This window comes from Callithrix jacchus, chromosome X (genome assembly GCF_049354715.1).
Source record: "Callithrix jacchus isolate 240 chromosome X, calJac240_pri, whole genome shotgun sequence".
In the NCBI taxonomy this organism is placed as follows: Eukaryota; Metazoa; Chordata; class Mammalia; order Primates; family Cebidae; genus Callithrix; species Callithrix jacchus.
In genome coordinates this window covers 6,075,101-6,100,535 of record NC_133524.1, presented here as the reverse complement: position 1 = coordinate 6,100,535, position 25,435 = coordinate 6,075,101, and the positions used below count along the sequence as shown (strand labels likewise).

Here is a 25,435-nt window from a genome sequence, read left to right as displayed (position 1 = left end):
CCCCACGACAAAGAATTATATGGTTTATGATGTCATTTGTATTGCGATAGGGAAATGTTGGGCTTTAAATTATAGTAATTCTGTGCAAATTAGCCAAATTTCAAAAAATAAGGGAGTAAAAATGATAGCTGTCAACCTGTGAGTATTGTGAATGCTCAGCCTAGACTTAGTAAGTGTACAGGTGCCCTTTGGCCCATCTTCTTAGGTGGCTGCTCCTTCATAATCATTCACTGCCCATCAGGACCTTGTGGGATGTCAACTTAGAGTAGGGATTTGATCATCAGCTGGGTCAGTCATAACCAACATGTGACTCATAGTCTCATTCACATTGAGTTTGAGAATTTAAGGCATGGGCTGGAATTCCTCATGGAACTAACTTTATAAACCTTGGAAGAAATCCACCCACTAAATTCCACATTTATTGAGCTCTGTGTTTCAGGGACTGCACAATACCTTGAGGATACATACTATCTCATTTAGTCCCAAGTAGCCTTTACATACTTGGGATTAAATGAGATAGTATGTAATACCAAATGCTTTACAGCTACATGCGACTAAATGAGATAGCATGTAAAATCCCAAATAGTAGATTGGTAAAGTGAGGCCTAAAGAATTTGAATGACCTGCTGTCAGCCTGCTCAGCACTAACAGTGAGCTGATAGTACCTGGTGTCTCTGTACCCAGGAATTTTTTGGGCAAGTCTGTGTTGAGCATTGCAGCGCGTTGTATATATTGATTAGGCATCTTCTGTGCTCTTCAGCCTTTGCCTATCTAGGCACCCTTCCTGCTCTGCACAGCTCCATGAAGCAGGTGAGACACACCGTTTTACCTTTTTGCAGTCTGCAGAGGTCGACTTGCTTCCCTCAGCTCACAGAGGTAGCATCGCAGGACTCAGGTTCATCTGAATTATAAGTTGATGGCCTCACTGTTCACAAGAGCAAAGACATGGAATCAATCTATGCCCATCAGTGCTAGACTGGTTAAGGAAAATGTGGCACATATACACCATGGAATACTATGTAGTGATAGAAAGAACAAGATTATGTCATTTGCAGGAACATGGATAGAACTGGAGACCATTATCCTTAGCAAACTAATTCAGAAACAGAAAATCAAATACTGCATGTTCTCACTTATAAGTGGGAGCTAAACATGAGAACTCATGAATACAAAGAAGGAAACAACAGACACTGGGGCCTACTGGAGGGTGGAGAGTGGGAAGAGGGAGAGGACTACGAAAAATATCTATTGGGTACTAGGCCTGGGTGATGAAATAATCAGTACAAGTAACCCCTGTGACACAAGTTTACCTTTAAAATAAACCTGCATATGTACCCCTGAACCTAAAATAAAAGTTAAAAAACATTGTTGGTCTCATCAATTCCCTTGAGAAAGGCTCTGGAAGTAACAGCTACCACTAGTTAAAAAGCTTCAAGGAAGACCGAAACATCCAAACACGACATCACCTCTTTGTTTTTCTTGTCTGTCTCTTAATTATTCAGAAATGGGATTGCTGTATGACAGACATCCAGATGTTGTCTACAGTAGAATTCAGAGATAGAAGCAAACACATAAATCAGCTATTTGGTGAGATGCTATTTGTCACTTTCAAAATTAGAGTCCAGATTTTCAGTGCCTTTTCATCCAACTCTGGTGAACTTTTCCCAAGATGTTATGTACTATGGAATTTCTGCCGATGGTATTACTGTTCTGTGATAGATCCAGCTCCAGTATGTTTTATTAAAAAAAAAAAAGCCTTGTGATGTATTCTGTTCAACTGACAAATGAAATGGATAATTATTTTCTGATGCAAATGTTATGAATAACCCCCGTATCCCTTATAAACACATTTGTGTATTTTCAGTTGAAGAACACTCTAAAGGCACCCTCCTTGCAACACCTAGTGAAATGTTTTCCGTCCCTAGAGGATCATTGAACATACTGTCCATTGCTGTGCAGCATTCTTTTATTGTCAAAGGAGCAGCGATTTATGTAGGGATAGTTATATTATCCATGTTAAGACAAATTGAGATGGCAACCCTTTAAAAGTTGACTCCAGGCTCAATGGGATAGTAACTCAAATGTAGTCTCAGCTTTTTAAATGGGCTGCAGAGTGAAGAGGATACCCTCTAAGGCATGCAGTGGCTTACTGGAAAGTCAGGATAATTGCATCAACACTTTTAATTATGAATGAAGTCTTCAAGAGACTAGCACTACAGCATGTACTTGAAATGGACCATCTTGTATAGTTTTTTACAAGGAAACTGAGATTCAGATCAGTGAAGTATATAGCCTAAATATACATGCACTTGACTAGACCAAAGAGAATTCCTGTCCAAACTCTACACTCTTTTCGTTTGATGATATTCCCTTTGTGACCTGATAAATATCCACATCATGCTGCCAGACTGACCTGAATACATGCTTCTATTTTCCTCACACTGGAAAACTCTTAGAGCTCCATGCATGTCCCCTCAAGAAAAAGTGAAAATTTCCTTAAACATTTGAGAAACAGTGTTTTGGGAGTACCCATATATTGATAACCAGTCTGGTAAACAATACCAAAACTGAGAGGTGTCTTTACTATCATCTGCATAACGTGTATAACTCTTAAACAACTGTTTGTTCATTCAACACAGACTTGTTGAGTGTTTTCTAAATGTCAGGCATTGTTCATGGTGTTAGGATATACAGCAAGAAACAAGACAAGTGATGCCCACTAGGCGTGGTGACTCAAGCCTGTAATTTCAGCACTTTGAAAGGTTTGTGGGGAGGATCTCTTGAGGCTAGCCTGGACAACATAGAGAGACCTGATGTTTCCAAAAAATTCAACGAATTAGCTGGATATAGTGGTGCATGCCTGTAGTCCCAGCTACTCAGGAGACTGAGGTGGGAGGATGGGTTGGGCCCAAGAGTTGGAGGCTGCAGTGAGCTATGATAGTAACACTGCATTGCAGCTTGAGCAATATAGGAAGACATCATCTCTAAAAAAAAAAAATAAAGACAAGTGATGTTTTTGCTGTCGTCTACTATGTGAAGATGGCACTATACACATTCCTATGCGAATGAATAGGAATTTCATAGAGAGATGTTGTGGATTGCATAGAAGAGCCAGCAAGTGTTTTATGTGGTAATCGTGTGGCTTCATTTTTCTTGTCTGCTTTCTTCCTCCTTTAGGCTGCGTTGGAGTTTTCATAAAGAATTGTCCCTGGAGGTGCTGGATGGTCACAGCTTCCTTGGAGCATTGCACCTGCTGGAATCCAGTTTCAGGATTAAGGGAGGACTGCCTCTGGTGACAGGCTGCCAGGAAAGTGCTGTGCTTGTTCTTAACCTCGGGCTCTGTCTATGATCAATCTGAGACTCTCTCCCAGGTCTTCTGCTCCCTGGAAAGGCCTCTCTCTCTGCAGGCTCGCCTCTGGACTTTGTCTCTTTGGAGCCACATCACTGGGACACCTTCGGATGTGGATGAGGATTTGAACCATGTCGCGGCCCCAGGGACTGCTATGGCTTCCTTTGTTATTCACCCCGGTCTGCGTCGTGTTAAACTCCAATGTCCTCCTGTGGATAACTGCTCTTGCCATCAAGTTCACTCTCATCGACAGCCAAGCACAGTATCCAGTTGTGAACACAAACTATGGCAAAGTACGAGGCCTAAGAACACCGTTACCCAATGAGATCTTGGGTCCAGTGGAGCAGTACTTAGGGGTCCCCTATGCCTCACCCCCCACTGGAGAGAGGAGGTTTCAGCCCCCAGAGCCCCCATCCTCCTGGACTGGCATCCGAAATGCAACCCAATTTGCTGCTGTGTGCCCCCAGCACCTGGATGAGAGATCTTTACTGCATGACATGCTGCCCATCTGGTTTACGGCCAACTTGGATACACTGATGACCTATGTTCAAGATCAAAATGAAGACTGCCTTTACTTAAACATCTATGTGCCCACAGAAGATGGTGAGTACGTCATTGAAACAGAAAACAACACCCTCTTGTACAGTGTATAACGAGATTTACCAGTAAGGTTTTATAATGTCTCATGCATGATCCTTTCGATAACCTGTTTATTTTATTTTAATTTATTTTTCATATTCATAATGCAATTCTTGCAACAACTTACCACGTGTTCCACTTTTATATATTGGGCCATCTACTGGATAGACAAAACTGTAAATAATGACTGTAATTATTTTCATATTTTGCCTTCTTAATGTTTTATAATGCTTATTTGCAGATGAAAATAAATATGATCATATAATGTTGCATGTTATACCTGAATGATCTGTAAACAAATAAGTCTATAGAAAATAATAGAATTTTAAGACTATTATGCTCCAGTTCGCAAACTGAAAGATAGCAAAAATGTTTTTTTCTGCCTTAATTACTTAAGATATTAGCACCTTTTTAAAGTTTTCTTTTCTTTTCTTTGAGATAAAATTTTGCTCTTGTTGCCCAGGTTGGAGTGCAATGGCATGATCTCAGCTCACTGAAACCTCCGCCTCCCAGGTTCAAGAGATTCTCCTGTCTCAGCCTCCCCAGTAGCTGGGATTATAGGCGCGTGCCACCACGCCTGGCTATTTTTTGTATTTTTAGTAGAAACGGGATTTCACCATGTTAGCCATGCTGGTCTTGACCTGCTGACCTTAGGTGATCTTGGCCTCCCAAAGTGCTCAGATTACAGGCATGAGCCACTGCACCCAGTCTTGAGTTTTTAAAGAAAAACTTGATTTTTTAAATATACAAGCAAGAGATAGTTCATACAATGGTTGGATTTCATTGTTTAGAATCCATTTTCTTCACATAAATTTAGATCTTGTTTTCTTCCAATATTCGCTGCAATCAAATGACAAAATATAATCAGATCATTAGCTACATTAGAGATGAATGTATTTATATTTTTTTAAATTTCCTTTATTTCTATAAAACAACAATGAAAGTCTGTAGACACAATAACATTTAATATATTAACCTAGTGTTAGCGAAACATGAATAGCTTTATGTCCATAAAGATTTCAAATTCAGACTTCCTAGGAAGAATAACCAGACTGAAGTGATGCCACAGTGGTGTCACGTTTCCCAGTTAGCATTCCCATATGCCATTTTTAGATGAGGAGAAAGAACAACAGAGCATAAAATAGAAGTGGAAAGAAAGGAAGCAATTTGTGGGAATGATAGACTTACCTAATGTAAAAACCAGAGTGTGTCCTTTGTATAAAGTTCTTTGTGGAAAGTGCGATAAATTTCTTTTATGGATAAACTTTCCTCTCTTCTTTTTTTTTAAACTTCAATCCCTGGAAAACATTTTTTCGGTAAGATTTGGCTAAAAATGTTAAATAAGCAAGTACATTAATTCAATGATCTCCAAAATTGTGTTGCATCTATCAGATTCCTTTTTCTCCATGTAAATGCCAAGTGGTCTAAGTAGAGTGTCATGAAAAACCAGACCAGGTTTGTGTGTCATTGAGATTACAAAGAACAGCCCAGAGAAAGAAATTAAAGGACTGGGCTTCATTAGATTAGTGATGTCTGGCATATTGCCCTTGTCGTTATGGTGACAGACCTCACAATTATCTCATAAAGTCCAGGTCTGAATGTGATTCAAGGAGTTAAACTGACATTTGGACACTGTACTTTCAGGGGTGTTCTGAGCTGTCTCTGTGCCTAACAGTCCTGCTTTGTACGTGTGTGAGATGAATAAGAGCTCTCAAAAGCAATTAGGGTTCTCATTTGAGCAGCCACCTGGGTCGAGGTCTTTCTCATAATGAACTATTCAAACAAAAACTAAAAAGGAAGGAAGACAAAAATGGTGAGCAAACCCGCCCCCAAACAGGACAAAGGATTAAAATTGCTTTCATGATACTTTGGATGTGCTAGAGTCTAGGAGCTGGTGGTATTATAGAGCTAGCCTTGGCAACAATGAATGCACTTCAGATAGAATGTCTTCTTACATAGGATGTTGGACAGAATGAGACCACCCATGAAAAAAACTCAATAGCCTCCCTGACTGTAGAGCTATATGTACAATTGTGTGGATGGAGACCACAAACAGTGTGGCCATTTCATTGTGATTCAGTACTGAATTGTAACTTGGGGCTATTCAGTGGAAAAGTAATCCAAACTTTATGATAAACCCATTTCTACTTGTTTAGTTCTTTAGGCTTTTTGAAGCAATATGTGTATGTGATCTTAACAAGGGAATCAGAAATCTAATAGTGACTGAAAAGGTAGAATCAGTCTCCCCAGGATGTATAAACTTCAGAATTTTGCTGGTGAGAGTTCAAAGCTACAGCCCTGCATGTTTGTACAAACCACAGGTTTTTGGGCTATTGGGTTAGGAGTTTTTTGGTTTGCTTGCTTGTTTTCTTAACTCTATCAACCTAAGAACCAATGCAGAGCTTTAGGTATTTAATTACTGATTATTCACTAAATGAGTGAACTCCCCATTGAAGTGCTGGCGTCATGCTGATTCTCTCCAAAGGCCTTCCATTAGGCAGTATCTCAATTCATATCAATGCTTTTACTTTTATTTACCAGGATAGATAGCAATATTATTATTTGGAATTCAGAATTCTATTCTGACCAATCTGATCAAGGCAGAAAGAGAAAGCTAAATAAAAAGTAGATCTTTTTGTTAAAAAAAACTTTTTTGTACTTTGTTACAAGTAAACAAAAAAAAAATCCACTTTTTTTGTTTAGCTTTGTCTTTCTGCCTTGATCAGATTGGCTCAAATTTCTGTTTCTACTTTCATAAAATGTGTAGGTGTATTAAAAATACAAAATAGACTTTATTTTAGAAGTATCCTTAAATTTAAGGAATAACTTGTGTGAGGAAAAGTGTTAGAAATTTCTTTGTAGTACAGTATTTTAAGAAACATGTTTTTTTTTTTACTGTAGAAAGCAATACTTTTTATAATCCCCTTTAAAATAAATCAGGTCTTGCTGAAGGTGAATCTTTTCCTTTAAATTGTCATCAAGCTCTACTAAACTTAGGCTTGGGTCTTTATAACTATTTCCCACCTTACAGATTTCTTTATTTAAATTTTCATAGGTTATTAATTTCTCTTTGGTGTCTAGATGACAGGCTAATTAGTTAACTTGAATTGCATATTTAACCTTTTGATAGGTGCTCAAATAAGGTCAAAATCAGTCAAGCCTGTAGTAGGACACGTGGGCCATTGTTGACAAGGAACATTTGGGGACTGAAGCTGCATGGGTGTGTGTGTGTGTGTGTGTCCGAGAGAAAGAAAGAAAGCAGAGAGAGAGTGACTGAGTGACTACTTCGAGGAAGCAATGAAGAATATGGCTTGGTAGTTTGGTTGAACACAAAGTATGAAAGTCAAACTGAGTAGTTCAAATCTCTTATACTAAGTCCACACCAGTTCATACATGGGGGATGGCACTACAACTCGTGATTTCTCTTGGCCACTAAGGAGACTGAACACAGAAAGATGAGCTATGGAAACACTTCAGGTTTTTAGTGAGAACCCTTGGTATTGTTTAGAAGTAGGGTTAAAAAGTAAGGGAAAAATAAAAGACACATTTTGAAGAAGTTGCTCAGACAATCTTGTCTGAAAATAAAGTTTGAAGGAGAAGGAGCCACAAGCGAGTCCAGGGTGCCTTGGGGAATGGACAGAGCTAAGGAACCACTTCTTGAGTGACATACACCTGTGCTTTCTTTCTGTATCCTTGGACATACATCTTAAGGTCTTATTCTTGAAAGATTTTGGGGTGAGAAGCCCTTCCATTCTTTGTCATGGGACTAAAAACACTGAGAATTAAAGAAAAATACAAATGAAAGTCATTATCGCCCAGGCTTGGTGGCTCATGCCTCTAATCCCAGCACTTTGGGAGGTCATGCCAGGTGGATCACTTGAGGTCAGGAATTCCTGACCAGCCTAGCCAATATGGTCAAACCCCGTATTTACTAAAAATACAAAAAATTAGCTGGGCATGGTGGCATGCGCCTGTAATCTCAGCTACTCAGTAGGCTGAGCAGGAGAATCACTTGAATTCGAGCAGTGGTGGGAGGTTGCAGTGAGCCAAGATCACGCCCCTGTACTCTAGCCTGGGTGACAAAGTGAGACTCTCTCTCAAAATAAATAAATAAATGAAAAGAAAAAGAAGTCATCATCGTTGTGTTTTTGTTGTAGCATAACAGAAAATGCCATTATAATTTCTAGAAAAGTGAAATTCTGGGATTATTCTTTGCTAGCAATACAATTGAAAAAGGAAGATATTAGAAAAGCGCAGATGATTGAATGCAAGGTGTCCCTATCATCTTTTCCCCTAACACTTTGAATACTATGACTTAAGTGAGCTTGCCATGATTATTGATTGAGGACCTATTCTGTGAAAGTCTGGAGCTTTGTGATGAAATAGAAACAGATGCGGCATGGACAGTGACCTGCAGGAATTTGTACAATTTGTAAACCTAGAGGTAGATAATAAGCCAGAGCATCCTAGTCAGGGAACAGCTCTGTGACAGCTCAGGGACAAGCCATTTTTTGAGGAAAACTTGATGGAAGTTGTAAATGGTTGTGCTGTGCTGTGAAGAATATATGGGCTATGTAAGGGATTCATGTAATAAAGCATCTGATGAGTGAAACATTTGAACACAAAAATCCATGTTTGTTAAGCAGCTTGGTGCCAATCGTTGCTCTTGTTACTACCTGGGTGTTAAGTGTGGAATGGTAACAGAAGCTCGGCTTTAGCATGGGCTCTTTCTTGCAGAGCCATTACATAAAAGTTGTTGTTGTTTTTTTTTTTTTAGAGACGGTCTCGCTCTGTCACCCAGGCTGAAGTGCAGTGGTGCAATCATACCTCACTGCAGCCTCTACTTTCTGGGCTCAAGAGATTCTTCTATCTTAGTTTCCTGAGTAGCTGGGACTACAGGTGCACTCCAACATACCTGGCTAATCTTTTTATTTTTTGTAGATATGGGGTGTCACTACGTTGCTCCAGCTGGTCTTGGGCTCAAGAGATTCTCCCACCTTAGCCTCCCAAAATGCTCGGATTACCATCATAAGCCATTGCACTGGGCTCATAAACATTTTTATGTTCTCCACAGTTGCTGACTGTAACACTCTCTAGGGTAGACAAGCTACCTAAGATGAAAGGGTGGCAGGAGAACCACAGGGAAAGGAGCTGGAAAGTTAGGTGGCTTTGCTAGTGATTTTACAAAAAAATGCATTCACTTCTCTTATAGACAACACTGGATCTAATTCAAGATATAATTTACAACATGGTTTTCATCCTTGAATAGCTCCCATCTTTTCTGAAAATCTTACAAACTTTTCTGGCATTCTGCAATAGTCAAGAGGGTTTGTTTCCAAATGGCAGAAGGCAACCTAGCCTCAATCTGGCTTTGAGAAAAAAATGGAAATTTATTAGAAGGGCTGTGGGATAGCCAAACTTTTTGCAAAAGTTGAGAAATCAGATTGGGAGATTGGCAGGGATGCAGCTAGACTTTAGAGGCACCTGGGAGCAATTAATCCAAGGACATTACCAATCTTCATGTCTGGTTCTTTGCTTCTTTCTGGAAACAGCCTTGCTTTAAATGGCAGTAAGAGGGTTCTCTGCAGTTTTTGTTAGTTGCATTTTGTTTTTCTCAGTACCACCAGTGAGGGACAGAGTTCCATAATTCCATACTAAAAAGCCCAGGGCAGGGTTTTGATTGGCTCAGTTGACTTAGGAGTAAGAACAGATAAAACTGGGCTATTCTTGGGTATACCAGTTGGCAGGGGGTGAAGGACAGTTCTCACCAGAGGATGTCTGGAATGAGCAGGCACTACTTCACTTTACTGTCCAAAATATTTTTGAGCATAGATTATATGCCAGGCTTGCCTTAGAGGCTGAGATTGCAAGAGATACAAGCATTCCTAATTTTGAGAGATAGGTACTTGTAGGCAGAAGAGTCATGGTCCCTGAGAGGCATGCAAGTTCACCCCACCCTGACACCATTCCTGGAACCTGGAAATAGGTTACTAGGTAGGCATGGCACCTGACTTTTTCAATACTCTGCCTTATGTAATGACTTCAAATGGCAAAGGGGAATTAAAGTAGCAGATGGAATCATGTTTGCTAGTCAGCAGACCTTCCAATAGGGAGAATCTATCCTGGATTATCTGGTTGAGCACAGTATATTAACAGAGACCCTCCAAGGTGGATGCAGAAGTCTCAAGAGGAGATCAGAGTTGGCGTAAAGCAGCATGAGAAAGAGATACCCGGACATTGCTAGCTTTGAGTATGAGAGAGCCAGGAGAAAGGAATACAGGCGGCAGCCTCTAGAAGCCAGAAGAGACAGGGAAATTGATTCTTCCTTAGAGCTTCCAGAAAGGAGACTGACAGCCCTGCTGACACCTTGATTCTAGCCCCATGGAAGAAACTCTGACCTTAGAACTGGAAAAGAATAAATGTGTGCTGTTTCAAGCTTACTGAGTGTGTGGAGATTTGTCACAGTGGTAGTAGAAAACTGAAAAAGAGTTTTATCACCCTTTAATATTATCTGAAATTCATAATGAATTATTAATTTGAAAACAAAAACCAGAGTCGCTGAAGTTGTTTGTTTCGAGCCTTCTGACCTCTCCATTCTGGGATTCTACTTCCTAGAATTGCTAGTTGAAAACACTCTTGGGCACTTAGAGCTTTCTACCTCGCTCAAGCGTGTCAAGGAGACCACATTGATTCTTATTTTAGGGCAGATATTTTTCAGATTTTTAAAAATTTCTTTTTTAGAAATTTGAGAGATAGGTACCCTGTCTCTGAGTGGGGTCTTGCACTGTGGCCCAGGCTGTCGTGCAGTAGCACAGTTATAGCTCACTGCAGCTCCAAACTTCTGGGCATAAGTGATCTTCCAGCCTCAGCTTCCTGAGTGTCTGGGACTCAGGCTGAGACTACTATATTGAGGTTCAGAGAAGAAGCATGTCCAGGTGTCTGCAAATTAGAAAATGGTGGTAGATTTTTTAGAAAAAGAGACAATGAAAAAAATCCTCTATTAGATATACATTACAATTTTCAGCCACCATGACTGGCTAATTTTTAATTTTTTTTCAAAGAGCTGGAGTCTTCCTATTTTTCTCAGGCTGGTCTGAAATGCTAGACTCAAGTGATCCTCCCATCTCAGACTCCAGAGTTCTGAGATTACAGGTGTGAGGCACCATGCCCAGTGACATTTTGCAAATTTGACATTTTGTATCATATTAATATTGCCTCATGGCAAATAGTCCTAAATGGCACATTCAAAAGATAAGACTTGTTTTGACACAGAAAGGTACTAAAGGGTCATTCAAAATTTTTTCAGGCAGCTCTAACAGATTTCCAGAGTGGATGGCTTTGAATGACATATAACAAAAACCCCAAATTGTTCTTTCCTCATCTGTCTTCATAGAGTTTCACTCAAGATGGTGGCTGCACCTTTCTATGTCTTATTTTCTACTTATAAACACTGCTGACAAAATCCTCTGGGCTCCCCACTCCTTTTGGCTATATCTTAAGCTGTGGTCTCTTCTGGGCAAAGTGGTTCTCTGACCTTTTCAAGGTATAACTTGTTTACTCCTCCACCCAAAACTTGTTTGCTGGAGTTGGAATGCCAGTTTATCCCCTTAGCAGATCAGTCATTATGGGCAAGTGACTCAGCTTGCGTGGGCCACAGTGTCCTTGTGTCTAAAATAGAGGTGGCTGAGAGGTTTAAGGTTTTAATCCATATAAAGTGCTTAGTAGTCAGCACATACAAGCGCCCTATAATCTGATGTTAGTGCAACGTCATTAATAACGGAACAGAGAACCCAACAATTTCAGCAAAGTTGCACGTGCATCGTGGATCTGCTATGTATATTAATCCGGGCATAACAAATGTTGGTCATCTGTGACACAACTATTTATTGTAGTGGTGGAGAGGTAATCTTAAGAAGTAAGACTAACAGCCCATCATTTCTGGCTGTTTCTAGTGTGGTTTTAACAAAAGGGAATTTTGGAAGGAACAGCATTTGAAAAAGAGCCAACTATTGTCATTCTGCTGTATTCCTAACCTTAGTCCTTTTGAGCCTGTGTTGTCAAATGGCTTTTGAGCGTATGTGAATTAGCGAAATTAATCACCAGGAAAGGATTAGAATTAACTTTTTGGAAAAGTCCCTTAAACCATCAAAAGGCAGTAACACTACATTTTGTGTGTGAGATTAAAGAGAAATTAATTTTATTTCTCTTGTCTAGACACACAAAGTCCAACTGTATGCATATAGTCACAAAATATAGGTGAAAAACGAAAACTATGTTAATACAGTGAGACAGATGTTTTAACCAATCCACATCAACAGGCAACTAGGTGAAAATAATTAAATTACTCCAGTTTTCATCTGTTAGTTGGATGTTTGACATTGTGTAGATATAGCTTATAGGAAAAGATAATTATGAAACATTATTAAATAAAGACCTCCCTGACACAGATTAATTGAAAAGTATTTAGTAGTTTTTGTAAGCAGAGTTAAACTGGAGTGGATTTCTGATAGCATGTGTCTCTCCACCAGCTCAAAAAGCTTTCAGCAATTTGAATACTGAGTAATAATCTTATTGAGGGTTTAGAAATTACACGTTTGGAATAATACTGTTTGGTAGTATGAATTATGCCTATTTGAATAATTAAGAAATAGCTTTTCCTAACAAAGAACATTTCCCGTATTACATAATCTTCCAGTACATGAATTTTAATTCAATTCAATTTGCAATTTAGATTCTTGTCATAATTTGAACAAATACAGATTACCTAGAATATATTAAAAATCAAATTTTCACATAGCGCATATTATAAGAATTTTTTCTAGAAGTTGTCAGAGATAGAAACTTTAGGTACACCTAGTCCACTGGAATATTTGACCATTTAAAACAATTAGCTCATGATTTGTAGTGTCTTACTTTGTAAGATGTTGTAGTCTTATTTGTTGTCAATTAATATTGCTAGTTTGGACACTGCTATTTATTTTTCATAATATTTTAGCCAAGCTCTTTATTTTTATTCTTTGCTTATTTTTTGATTTTATTTTTTATGTTTGAGACATTCTCATTCTGTCACTCAGGCTGGAGTGCAGTGCTGCAGTCTCCACTCACCACAGCCTCCACCTCCCAGGTTCAAGTGATTCTCCTGCCTCAGCCTCCCGAGTACCTGGGACTATAGGTGCCCACTACCACACTTGGCTAATTTTTGTGTTTTTTAGTAGAGATGTTGACCAGGCTGGTCTCAAACTCCTGACTTCAGATGATCCACCTGCCTCAGCCACCCAAAGTGCTGGGATTACAGGCGTGAGTCACCGCGCCCAGCGTAGCCAAGTCATTTAACCTTTTAAATATTTAGTGTCCTCAGCTATTAAAAATAAGAGTCATGTGATTATAGATCCTATGAATTTTTTTTTAGAATTATAATGATTTGGGAGCAAGCAACTATATAAGAAATAATTATAAAATCGAAAAGATTAGTGCGTATTAGGACTTTAATGTCATGTTAATTGAACGCTAATCCCGTGACTTTATCTTTCACTGGAAGATTCTTTGCCTGAATGGGGTACTGGAAGACATTGTTGAGAGTAGGTCCGATCTCCCTAGACTGTATGTTGGTTCTCCTAAGCCAGGTTGTTTTCATAATGAGTTAGTGATTATTCTGTCTTTATGTTTAAGCATCCCTTCCCATGGTACAATCATAGTCAAACTGCAGTGAAAACAAACAGAAATCAAGAATTTGTGAGGTACAGATTCGAGAGCCACAAAGAGTTTGTGAGATCAAAAACATCCACTCTCAATAAATAAATAAGACCTACCTAAATCATACAGTCAGCTTAAAGGCAGGCTCCGGAGGGAAAGACTCCAAAAGACTGATCTATTCATGGAATAGCAACTGATAAAATAAAACAAAGAGGAGACAGTGTAGTCTCCACCTTATTATTTCAATAGAATATTCTTTATTGAGGTTCTGAGAAGTATGTCCAGGTTTCCACAAATTAGAAAGTCGTGGCTTGCTCCTGTAATCCTAGCACTTTGGGAGGTCTAGGTGGGTGGATGGCTTGAGCCCAGGAGTTTAGACCAGCCTGGGTAACAATGAAAAAACCCTGTCCCTACCAGAAAAAAAAAAGTTAGCTGGGCATGGTGGCACTGTCCTGTAGTCCCAGCCACTTGAGGGGCTGAGGCAGGAAGATCACTTGAGCCTGGGAGATCAAGGCTATGGTGAGCCAAGATCACAGCACTCCAGCCTGGGTGACATAGTGAGACCCTGGATCTAAAAAAGAAATAAAAGAGCAACATTTCCTTGTTAGAGTTTACATATCTGATGATGGCTTTTGATGGTGAAGGTAGGCGTTGGTTTGTGGTGTGTGTGTGTGTGTGTGTGTGTGTGTGAGTGAAAATGGTGTTGAAGGAAAGCCTGTAGGAGAAATATCCACAAGTTAGTTAAGATCAAATATGTGTTACAATTTTCTGGGAAATACCAAGTTATGAAATATCTGAACTATATCCTCTTCCCCTCTGAAACCCCAAACATCCCGAAGTCTCTTTCAAGCCAGACATCTCTTGGTCTGCTGTGCATGTTGTCTGCATGATCCTCAAGTTTGCCTCAGGGAAAGTGCCTGTTGCCATCAGAAAGAAAGAATACAGCAGGTACTGATTTATCTCAGGCAAGGAGCTCTTCTGGACGCTTTCAACGAGGTATAAAAATGGTAGGTTCTTGAGCATTCCTTTTCTTTTTCCTTAAAATGGATGTCTTTAGCTACATTCTATTCTCTTCTCTGTCTTTTATGACATAAGCAGTCATTCACTCAAGAAGGAACATGTAATATTCAGCTAACATCCCATTTGACTGTCACATATGGACTTTAGCCTCTAGTCAGGCCAATAACACTCCAGATCTCCTAATCCCAGTCTAGACTCTTTGGGTATTTTCTTCTCTTTTCCATTCCTTATTTTCTTTAGAGACATTTTAGGTAACTCATTTAAAAATTATTAATAAAGAAATCATTATTTACAGTTAGCATATACAAGGCCTTAGGTGAGTCTAAGTGGGTATCCAGAGAGATCTAACCCTACTGCTGGGAAACTGAGTGGGAAAGCCCCATTGATATGTGACCCAGCTAAACCAACGTTTCATAAAAAGCACAAAGTCTTCAGTGACTGCTTTAGGATTTCAGGGAAAAGAAAATGGAGGTAAATGTGAAAGTCGATGTTTCCTGTGGAGGACCCTTGGTAGAAAGGTTTTCATCCAGTCTTGAGATGAGTACACGGAGTGTAAACACACTGGTTGAGCAGTGAGGAGATGCCGTCTGCAGTCCCTAAAACTTAGGCTCTCGTTTATTGCTTCTGTAGCTGCACAGAGACATAAAAGATGCAAAACTGGGGAGAAGGGAGAGATAAAACTATGAAAAACTAGGGGAGGGTGCAATGATGTTGTAATTTAACATGCAAAGTACTCACTTGGGTATTTTTTACATTGTTATGTTGTGACATTTGAGGATTCGTAAATAGAATTCCATCCAAACCAATTCTAATACATATTTTTTCTTTTAGCAGAGTATACAGTAAGGTTAAATCAAAGAACTTGAGGTCCCAGTCTTACCAAATTCAAATATACTTTTTATCACCTGCTGTTTAAATCATTAATGCAAAAGCTTTCAGTCTCCCCCAAATTTCTAATCTAGTAAAGTACTTTCATAATTTTATACTGAAAATGTAATAATCCAGATAACTAATATGAAATCAAGTTATATTATTTTGCATGTTTCTAAAATGTTTAAATTTAAAAATAAAAAAGAAACCCTTAGAGAAATAACTGCAGCTTTCCCAATAAAATTAAAATGTTAACAAATTATTTCATTTTGAGTTAAAATCAGATAATGATAACAGATTTCACTATTGCACATTCTATAAGGATCTTTCCATTTAATAATTTTTTTTTGCTTTATAGGAGGGAATTTTGGTGTATTGAATATAATACTGGAAATTTACCTGGACGTAAATGATAGAATGAACTTAGACTTTAATCACAGAATGATAACATCTTCCAAGGAGAAGGAGCTTTTGGGGTCATTTAACCAAACTCTTTCACCATACAGTATGTCCCTGTTCATTCACCTTTCAGTACTTGAAATTTTACAAGTCTACCCTCCCCAGTAGATGGTAAACCCTTTGAAGACTCAGAACATTTTTGGGCTAAAAGAATAAATTGTATACTTCAATGCATAGAACAAATGAATGAACCTGTAGTGCCTGCCTGGCCATCCAGCTTTTTTTTTTTTTTTTTGTACCTGACCAATAGAGACGTTTGCAGCTTTTTCACTTCATTATCAGAAAGGGTTGGTAATGTTTACCTGAGCACTCCCTACAAACAGAGCTGAAGAAATTTTGAATGTTTCCTTCCTCTCCTAATATATAGCTTTGGAAGCCTTAGAAAACATGTTATTCTATTCCTTCCAGGTAGTCTTTTGCAAGCATCCTTCTCAGTAACAAGCATTTATTCTCATGCATCACATTATATGTTATGAATACACCCAGAGTTTATGTGAAATTTTTTTTTGAAAACTCTTGTCTTATATATATTGAGCGGAAGTCATATGTTTTTATAATACTATTAAAGTAATATATTTTATAATATGCTTTAGAAATTAAAAGAAAGTAGTAGGATACCTCCACTTTCTATGACAAACTGTCAGCATATAGCAAGGCAAAGCCATTTGTTGCTGAAGCTGTTTTTCCCAGTGGATGCTGAAAGCACAACAATTACCAGCCAAGCCAGAGCCTGTTTACTGCATGTTTCCCTGAAATGCCAAGCCCCTTAGGTGTTACATGGAGGGAAGGCAGCATACAAGTGTGACAGAACAACCAATAAACTAATTGGTTTATAGCTTTGAGAAAGCAGCTGGCTGTCTATTTTTAAATGCAGTGGGCTGTTATTTGAATGTAGACGGAATAATTTCCAAGAAATTAATTAGAGTTCATAGGTTGGAACATAACTGAGCTCATCATTAGGGAAAGCTTATTCTAAGACTTAGGATAAAATGAGCTTCCTCTTGCATTTTATTCAACTTAGGATTTTGTAGCTACTTATCATCATCATCATCATCATCAAAAATATCATCAGAATCATCACCATCATCACTCTCTAAATTTGAGTAGCTATGAGAAGGTATTGTAGGGTCCCAGCTTGAGAGGAATCAATTTCTTTGAGCTTTGATATTGTTATTTTAAGACTGCAGAGCATGGGTTAGAATCTGTGTTTTAAAAACTTTGACAGGCCCTGCCATAGGTAGTAAAGTTTTCTCTTGGCATATGGATTTTGAGTTGACTTGTGTTATGGTTGAATTTTGTCTCTCAAAAAAATATTTATATATATACTTTGATGCCTTAACTCCTGGTGCCTAGGAATTTCACCTTATTTGGAAATAGGTTTCTGCAAGTGTAATCCAGGTTAGATGAGTTCATATTGTGTTAGGGAAGATTCTAAACCCAATGTGATTGGTGTCCTTATAAGAAGAGACACAACAACAAAGACAGAAACAGGGAGAACACCATGTGAGGATGGAAGCAAAGATTGAAGTGATTTATCCCTAAGCCAGGGAGCGCTGTTGGAAACCACCAGGAACTCAGAACAACTCAATCCAAGACAGAAGCATGAAATAGATTTTCCTTCAGAGCCTCTAGAAGGAATCATCTTAATTTTGAACTTTGCCCCAGAACAGTGAGACAATAAGTTCTTGTTGTTTCGAGTCAACAAGTTTGTGGTAATTAGTTACAAAGCCCCAGAAATGAATGCAGCCTGGATTAGGTATATTCTGTGTACATACACTGTCTAAGAATGCCAGAGAGGTGATGTCTGCATTTTGGTTCCTAAAATGCTCTTTCCGTACCCACTGCACAGTCTGTGGCGAAGCTCTCCTGACATGTTTTTAGCCTTTAGGCTATGTCGTTTCTCCCCTGCTCACCAGAGAAGTAGGCCTTGGATTCCAGTCTCCCAAGGCTGACGTTTTCTAAGCAAAAGACACTGCCTTTGTGTAACTTCCTCCCCCCTTGAGTGAAGGCGGGACATAGGATTTGCTTCTGTCTCATGGAATATGGTCGAGATAACAGAACACCAATTCCATGATTATGTTACATAAGCATGTCAATTGTGTCTTATTAGTATACCCTTTCTGTTGTATTCTTGGTTTCTATGCTTTGGTGAAAGAGCAACCATGTTGAACAGGTGCACATGGCACGAAGCTCAGAACTGCCTCTGAAACAACAACCAGCAAGGAACAGAGGCATTCAGTCCAGCAGTCCACAGGGAGCTGAACCCTGCCAGCAACCACATAAGTTTGGAAGCAAGTCTTCCTCAGTCATTCAGCTTTAAAATGAGACCCCAGCTCAGGCCAACACTTTAGTCACTGAGAGACTTCAAAGCAGTGGACCCAGCTAAGGTTGTGGCTGGATTCCTGATACACAAAAACTCTCATAAAATAAATACATTGCTTGAAGCTGTTAAGTTTGTGGTTATTTGTTACATAGCAGTCAGTAGTAACTAATGTGGCATAATATGCAAAACATGGATTTCAACTGAGCACAGTAGCTCACACCTGTAATCCCACCTGTTTGGGAGGCTGAGGTGGGAGGATTGCTTGAGGCCAGGAGGTTGAGGCTTCAGTGAGCTATGATGGCACCACTGCAATCATAGCTCATGACAGCTGCGAGCCTGGGAGACAGAGCAAGACCTTGTCTCTGAAAAAAAGATATGGATTTCAAAAGCAGGCCAGATTGTAACCCAACTTCTACATAGATATCATGTCTCCACTGGGAGGATATATATTTGGAGACTTTGCAATCCTTAATTACTAAGGAACAGTTAGTTGGAAAGTGAAAGAAATTCAGGTTAAATTCATTGAAGGGAAAATAAGAGATTTTGGGGCTCCATTTATTAGCAGTGCATTTAGTTTTGGAAATGGTGTCCTCAGGTCTAATCATTGCCGTTAGTAACCTGGCACTTTGGTGCCAAGTTTCTTCTTCTTTTGGCTTTCTTAGAGAGCCTGTCTTTGTGTGATGGTGTGAGTCAGTAGCATTTCCTAGTATGTCATCCTTTTCTCAGAGAAGCACAGTGGCCTGGCGACTACGCTTATTGACCTAATTTTAGTTGCATGCCAACCAATGTGTATATCCCGTGGAAAGAGACACTTGGATTGATAGGGCCTGCTTGGGTTGTGTGTGTTCTCCAGAATCAGGAAGAGATTGGGTAAGATCAGTAGGCTTAGGGTAGATACAAGTAACATTGCTCCCCAGAGGAAAATTGAATGCTGGGTAAGCAAAACTCATTGATGTCCATTGTCATTGCTCATATTATAAATAGTACCAAACAAGAAAGAATGGCATGGCTGCTTCATGGAAAAGATGAACTTGGGGGCAAAACCTTAAGTAGGATATTTTTTCAGCTAAAAAGAGGAGCTTGGACATTCAGAAATGAGAAAACTTGTGTATTAGTTGCTGCTGCTGTTGTTGGTTTGTAAGCAGCTGTAGCTCTTAGTGACATGTAGAGATAAAGTGGCAGGAACAGATGAGGATATTTCTGTTAGGAAATATTCAGGCAGTTCTATGTTGGGAGTCACCCTCCTGAGACATTCCCAGGTCTGGAAGCTGTCAGCTGGTGGCAAATCAGAGATAGCCTGAGATTTAATGCCAGATGGGAAACGTGACTGCAAATGAATTAGGCTGTTTCGGACTGGGTGTAACATGCTGCGCCTGCCATCTCTTTTAAGAGTTCTCACTGAAAGGTTAGGTTTACTGAAGGATAAGCCAGTTTGGGGAGCTGATCTGGTGAACACGAAAATGAATTTGGACAAATTTCAGCCTAAGCCTTTAGCGAGGTGAAAGTTTGGGAAGAGTTTCATTGTAGAACATTAGGCAAATGGCTGACAAATGAGCTTCCAGTTCTCTCTCAAGGAATTCTTCAAAAAGCAAAGGAGGTCCTACTCAGTCAGCCTGCGCTTTCTGCTCAGTGGACTCCTTTGTGAGACTGCTGTGAATGAGTTCTCAGGCTGGTGAGAAAACCTGGTCTTCAAGTCTTGTGCAGCTCTGTAAGTCCGAGTAGGCACCACTAATACCTTTATGACGTTAAGTGCTACTGAATTGTTTGTTAATGTTTACTTCCATATGGGCCCCAGGCATTAGCAAATGTGTAGTTTATGCATTTATTTATTCACTCAGTGAATACTTACTGAACCTATTCTAATTAGATCTAAGGCCACTATGCTAAATGTTGTCCCATCACTTTCTTTGCAGACCATACAGGGGAAAAATTCACAAGTAACTGGAATCATCATTTAGTGTAATGAATGCAATGATGCAGCAAGTTGCGAAGATATGAGAACATCTGGGAGGAGCATGTATCCCAGACTGAGAGGGTGAAAATGCACTAAGGAGAAATTTGAAGAATCAGTAACTGATCAAATTGCTAGGAGGAGAGTCATTTCAGACAGAGAGAGGAGCACGTTGAAGGCTGAAGTCTAGAGTCTGACATTAATATCGATTCTCTTAGCTAAGTGTTGTTAAAGAAACCAAATGACAGTGAATTTGAAGTCTTGTACTCGGCCAAGCATCTGAAGTGTAGTCACTGGATGGTCAGTTAATTGCAGTGCAGTCATCAGTCGAGCTAGGGAGAATATTGACAGATGTGCTCCTATGAAAGCTGAGAAGCTCAACCAGGACGAGTATTTAGCTAAAAGGGGGTTTGACCTCCTTTTAGAGGTGGAAAGTAAGGGTAGATAGAATAACCCATAGACCAAATCTACCACATGCTGTCTGTTTTTGCCAAAGGGTTTAATGGAACTCAAGTATACCCATTTATTTACATATTGTCTTTGTCTGCTTTCACACTACAAAGGCAAAGTTGAGTAGTTGCGAAAGATACCATATGGCCTGCAAAGTCTACAATATGTACTATCTTATCCTTTATTTTAAAAAGTTTTCTGACCCCTGATGTAAAGGAATAGCTTCATGAAGTCACGAGAGGATCTTCCAGTTACCATATAGACGTTAATGGAAGAGTACAGAAGTTCCATGTCATACAGCAATTGCTTTCAAACTGATTATGAACCTTTTCCAAATGTACATTCCTGGGCTCTATCTAGGCTTCTGGTGACTCATAAAATCTGGGGATAGGTCCCAACAATTTGCATTTTAGTGGCCTTGGAGGGGATATTGATGGCAAGCATTTTATATGTGTATATAGCCATGAAACAGAAAATTGGGCATGAAATATTTTTTAAACCAAATATAAACAGATACTCCTTTTGGCCCTTAAAAACCAATTAGAAAAAATGGTAAAATCCTGTTTTTAAAACCAAGGCCCATATGGCTTATGCAAGATAACTTTTGAAGTGAGCTCCAAGATGAAATAATTGCAAAGTGTATCTGGGTTTAATTAAATTAAGAGGTGTACAACAAGGAATTATTAGCTGTATATCTTTAAAATCAAATCAATTTAAACAAAACACTGTCAGCTCAGTGGCTAAAGAATGCAACCAATCAAAAGATGAATAAACATACACAATTATACACTACTACTACTAGATGATGATGGTGATGATGGTGATGATGAGGATGGTGATGGTGATGATGATGATGGTGAAGGTGATGGTGATTTTGGTGATGGTAATGGTAGTGATGAGGATGGTGAAGGTGTTGGGGATGATGGTGATGATGGTGATGGTGGTGATGGTGATGATGGAGATGATGGTGAGTGATGATGACAATAGTGAAGGTGATGGTGATTTTGGTGATGGTGACGATGGTGATGATGGTGATCGTGAAGGTGATGGTGATTTTGTTGATGGTGATGATGATGACGGTAATGATGATTGTGGTGGTCATGATGATGATAGAAATAAAGATAACAATTATTGTGATGATAATTTGTGGTGATGATAATAATGATTGTGGTGATGGTCTGTTTCTATGTCTCAATCTCTGTTGCTCCCCAGACTCCATACAAACAGAACCAATTTAGAGATATTTCAAATTTACCATGTTCAAAACTCAACTGCTGCTTTTGACACAATGAATGCCCCTCTCTCTTCATTTTTACCGTCTTAGAAGAACTTACACCATCCTCTCATCACTCAGTGAGCCAAGTGTGCTAGCTACTGATCCACATGTCTGAATGGCTGACTTGAGGAATTGACATTACCTTGGGCACCTACAGTGAACAACAATGCTGGACTGGGGCAAGGATGAATAAAGGAGGGATGAATCCAAGTTGGGGGAAGACAGGGAACTCAACTGTATCTGGAGCTCTCAGATGAGTTTAATGGTGGTGGGGATATTTCCAGTGGCATTCTGAAGACTTGGAAGAACATTATCAGGCAGAGCAGAGGTTCATAACTAAGAGCAATTTTGAACTCACTGTAAGGGACATTTGACAATGTATAGAGATATTGTTGGTTGTCACAACTGGGGAGGCGCTATTGACATAGAGTGGGTGGTGGCCAGAGTTGCTGCTGAACATTGTACAATGCAGAAGACTGTCACAGCAAAGAATTATATAGTCCAAAATATCAGTAGTTCTGAGATTCAGAAACTTGGCTCCATGTGCATGTGTAATCATTTTTTACTTGGTGATTCTAGATTCAACTGGGCAAGGGGTATCAGCAATGTCTGGAGATATTTTGGGTTATCTCATCTGGGCAGTGTGTACTCCTGGCATCTAGAAGGCAGAGGATGCTGCTAAACATCCTACAGTGAGCAGTACAGCCCTCAAAACAAACATAATCATCCATCCCCCAAATGCCCACAGTGCTGATGTTGTAAAACGCTGCTCTAAGTCAAAGCTTTGTCTTACTCAATTTTTAATTCCTGGTGTATATCAGTGGTTGTCAACTTTGGGGAGGGGACAAGTTTGCTTCCAGGGTACATTTGGCGGTGTGGAAAGACATTTTTGTTCATTGTGAGTGTGGAGTGTGTTACCGGGAACTAAAGAGTGGAGGACAGGGATGCCACTAGACATCTTACAATGCATAGGATGGCCTCGACCCCATAGAACGATCTGGCCCCTAATGTGAACAGTACTGAGGTAGAGAAAACATGAGGTAGACTATTGAAGTCTATCGAAGAGGAGAATTTGAGAAAATTGTTGTGCTTGGGGAGCACTGAAGAATGTGGAATGATTGATCAGATGCCTGTGCAGACAGATTGGTACCAAATTGCAATGCAGCGCCAGTGGGACAGTGAAAAGGGACAAGTCCTACAACGCACAGTTCTCGACCATCCCCAAAGTGCCCCAAAGTGAGGAAGTTGGTGTGCATGTGTTATCTCATTGATCCTGTTTGGGAATTACCATATCGACAGCTGGAGTCCTATGAAGGAACATTTTTAAGCAGCAAAGTGATAAGCTCCGATTTGCATTTTGAGATTAATGACTCAAAGACTGCCAGTTATTTGTTAACTTTCTCGATTTGGCCTGAGCAGACATCTAGAGGGTGTAATTTGATTTATTCTGCAGAGGAGTGGTTGGCCCCTACATTATCTTGGCACACTGCCTGAATTTCTGACCACTAAAGACTTACTTATTTAGCCAGTGGCCATCTCACTTCCAAGAACCATCAAATAAGTGAGAATGGATTAGATATGGAACATATTGACCATCGGATTAGCTTATCAGATGATTAGTATGCCATGCTAATTTATCAAGACGTGGGACACTTAAAGAAGGGGAGAGTAACATATACAGGGGAGATAGGAGATCTTTGTCTCAATCTTTTTAAATACATGATTTGTCTGTTGGTAGATATAGTTTATGTTTGTTTCTGCTTTCTAGGTTAGGCTGCAAAATATTTATGGGTGGTATTCTCTGAAATTGATTGGCATGACAAGACTCTAAAGGAGTATCCGTAGGTATATTTAAAAATAAAAGATCATTTTTTCATCTTCTGTAGAAAAACATCCTACAGTGATAATTTATGGTGATGATAATAATGATTGTGGTGATGGTCTGTTTCTATGTCTCAATCTCTGTTTCTCCCCAGACTCCATACAAACAGAACCATTTTAGAGACATTTCAAATTTACTATGTTCAAAACTCAACTGCTGCTTTTGACACAATGAATGCCCCTCTCTTCATTTTTACTGTCTTAGAAGAAAGCAGAATTTAGCCATTAGGAAGTGACCAACACTATGGCATAATTATAGTGAGAAGAAAGCATCAAAAATAAATGTTTTTGCTCTTTTATATTCAATTGGCACAAAAATGTTCACATATATGAATTCTATAAAGAATGCCTCATAAAAAGAGCCTTCTACCACTATTAACAAAATTAATCAGTGGTCATTACCATGGGATTGGGGATACATTTTACATGTTCTTGATTAGATTCAAGAGCCAAAGAATAACGACTACTTGATGAAAGTGGGCTATAATTTTGTGCTTTTAATACAATGGCCTTTGGCCAAATATGGGCAAAAGAAACAGCAGTTGATTTGTTACTTTACATTTGTTTCTTGCATCCTGCTCAAAAATAGAGATGATTTACAGTTTTAATATATTTTTCATGCACAATTAACATCATTGTTGCCAGTTTTATAGCAGAGGCAGGAAAGTGGGCCTGCAATGATTTATTGTGAGTGCATGAAACAGAATTAATGCTACTAGCAACAGAGTTTTAATAGGAAAAAGTTAAAGCACACAGTCTTAACAATATAAGGAAAGGTTGGTGCCGAAACTGTGTTTGCTTTAGGGAAGCTTTATACCTCCACGGATGGCTTATTTATAGCAACAACAACAATAATTGCATTCACATTGGGGGCTTTTCTGTGTTTCAGAGGGTTTCATGTGGCATGCCAAAATGGTAAAATATATAACGTTGTTATATGAAGGAGTGAGGGAAAATCCAATCAAGATTGGCATTTTTTAAAAAGAAAAAGGGCATGGGGAATACTTTAAAGATTTGGGCCCAAACCTGGTGGCTGATGCCTGTAATCCCAGTATTTTGAGAGGCTGAGGAAGGATAATCACTAGAGCTCAGGAGTTTGAGACCAGCCTGGGCAACATAGCGAGACCCCCATCTCTACAAAGAAGTCAGAAAGTTAGCCGAGTGTGATGGCACGTACCTGTAGTCTCAGCTACTAGGGAGGCTGGGGTGGGAGGATCGCTTGAGCCCAGGAGGGCCAGGCTTCAGTGATCTGTAATAACATCACTCACTCCAGCAGCCTGAGCAACAGAGCAAGACTTTGTCTAAAAAAAAAAAAAAAGATTTGGTATCTTTCTTTCCCCCACAGTTTGAATATACATTGAAAACTGTGCATTTTAGCCAAAATAGTTTTTTTAAACATTTCACTATAAAAAGAAGAGTCTGACTTGCACATAGGTACATGATTTTGCTTTGATTTCTTCAATTCCCACCTGCCCTGTTGTGAGACAAATGAAGCCCTTATTGAAAAGCAATCATACATTGGTG

At 39.3% G+C, this 25,435-nt stretch overlaps 1 protein-coding gene across 9 annotated transcripts in view; it reads left to right on the top strand.

The window, feature by feature from the left end:
• The window catches only part of NLGN4X (neuroligin 4 X-linked), a 331,646-nt gene that overhangs the window by 81,674 nt on the left and 224,537 nt on the right, over positions 1–25,435 (top strand). For all 9 annotated transcript variants that reach the window (XM_035289175.3, XM_035289169.3, XM_035289176.3 and 6 more), the window contains exon 2: positions 3,178–3,952. In XM_035289175.3, coding sequence (XP_035145066.1) covers positions 3,481–3,952 — 472 coding nt within the window. In that variant the 5' untranslated portion in view covers positions 3,178–3,480. The remainder of the gene's footprint in view (positions 1–3,177; positions 3,953–25,435) is intronic.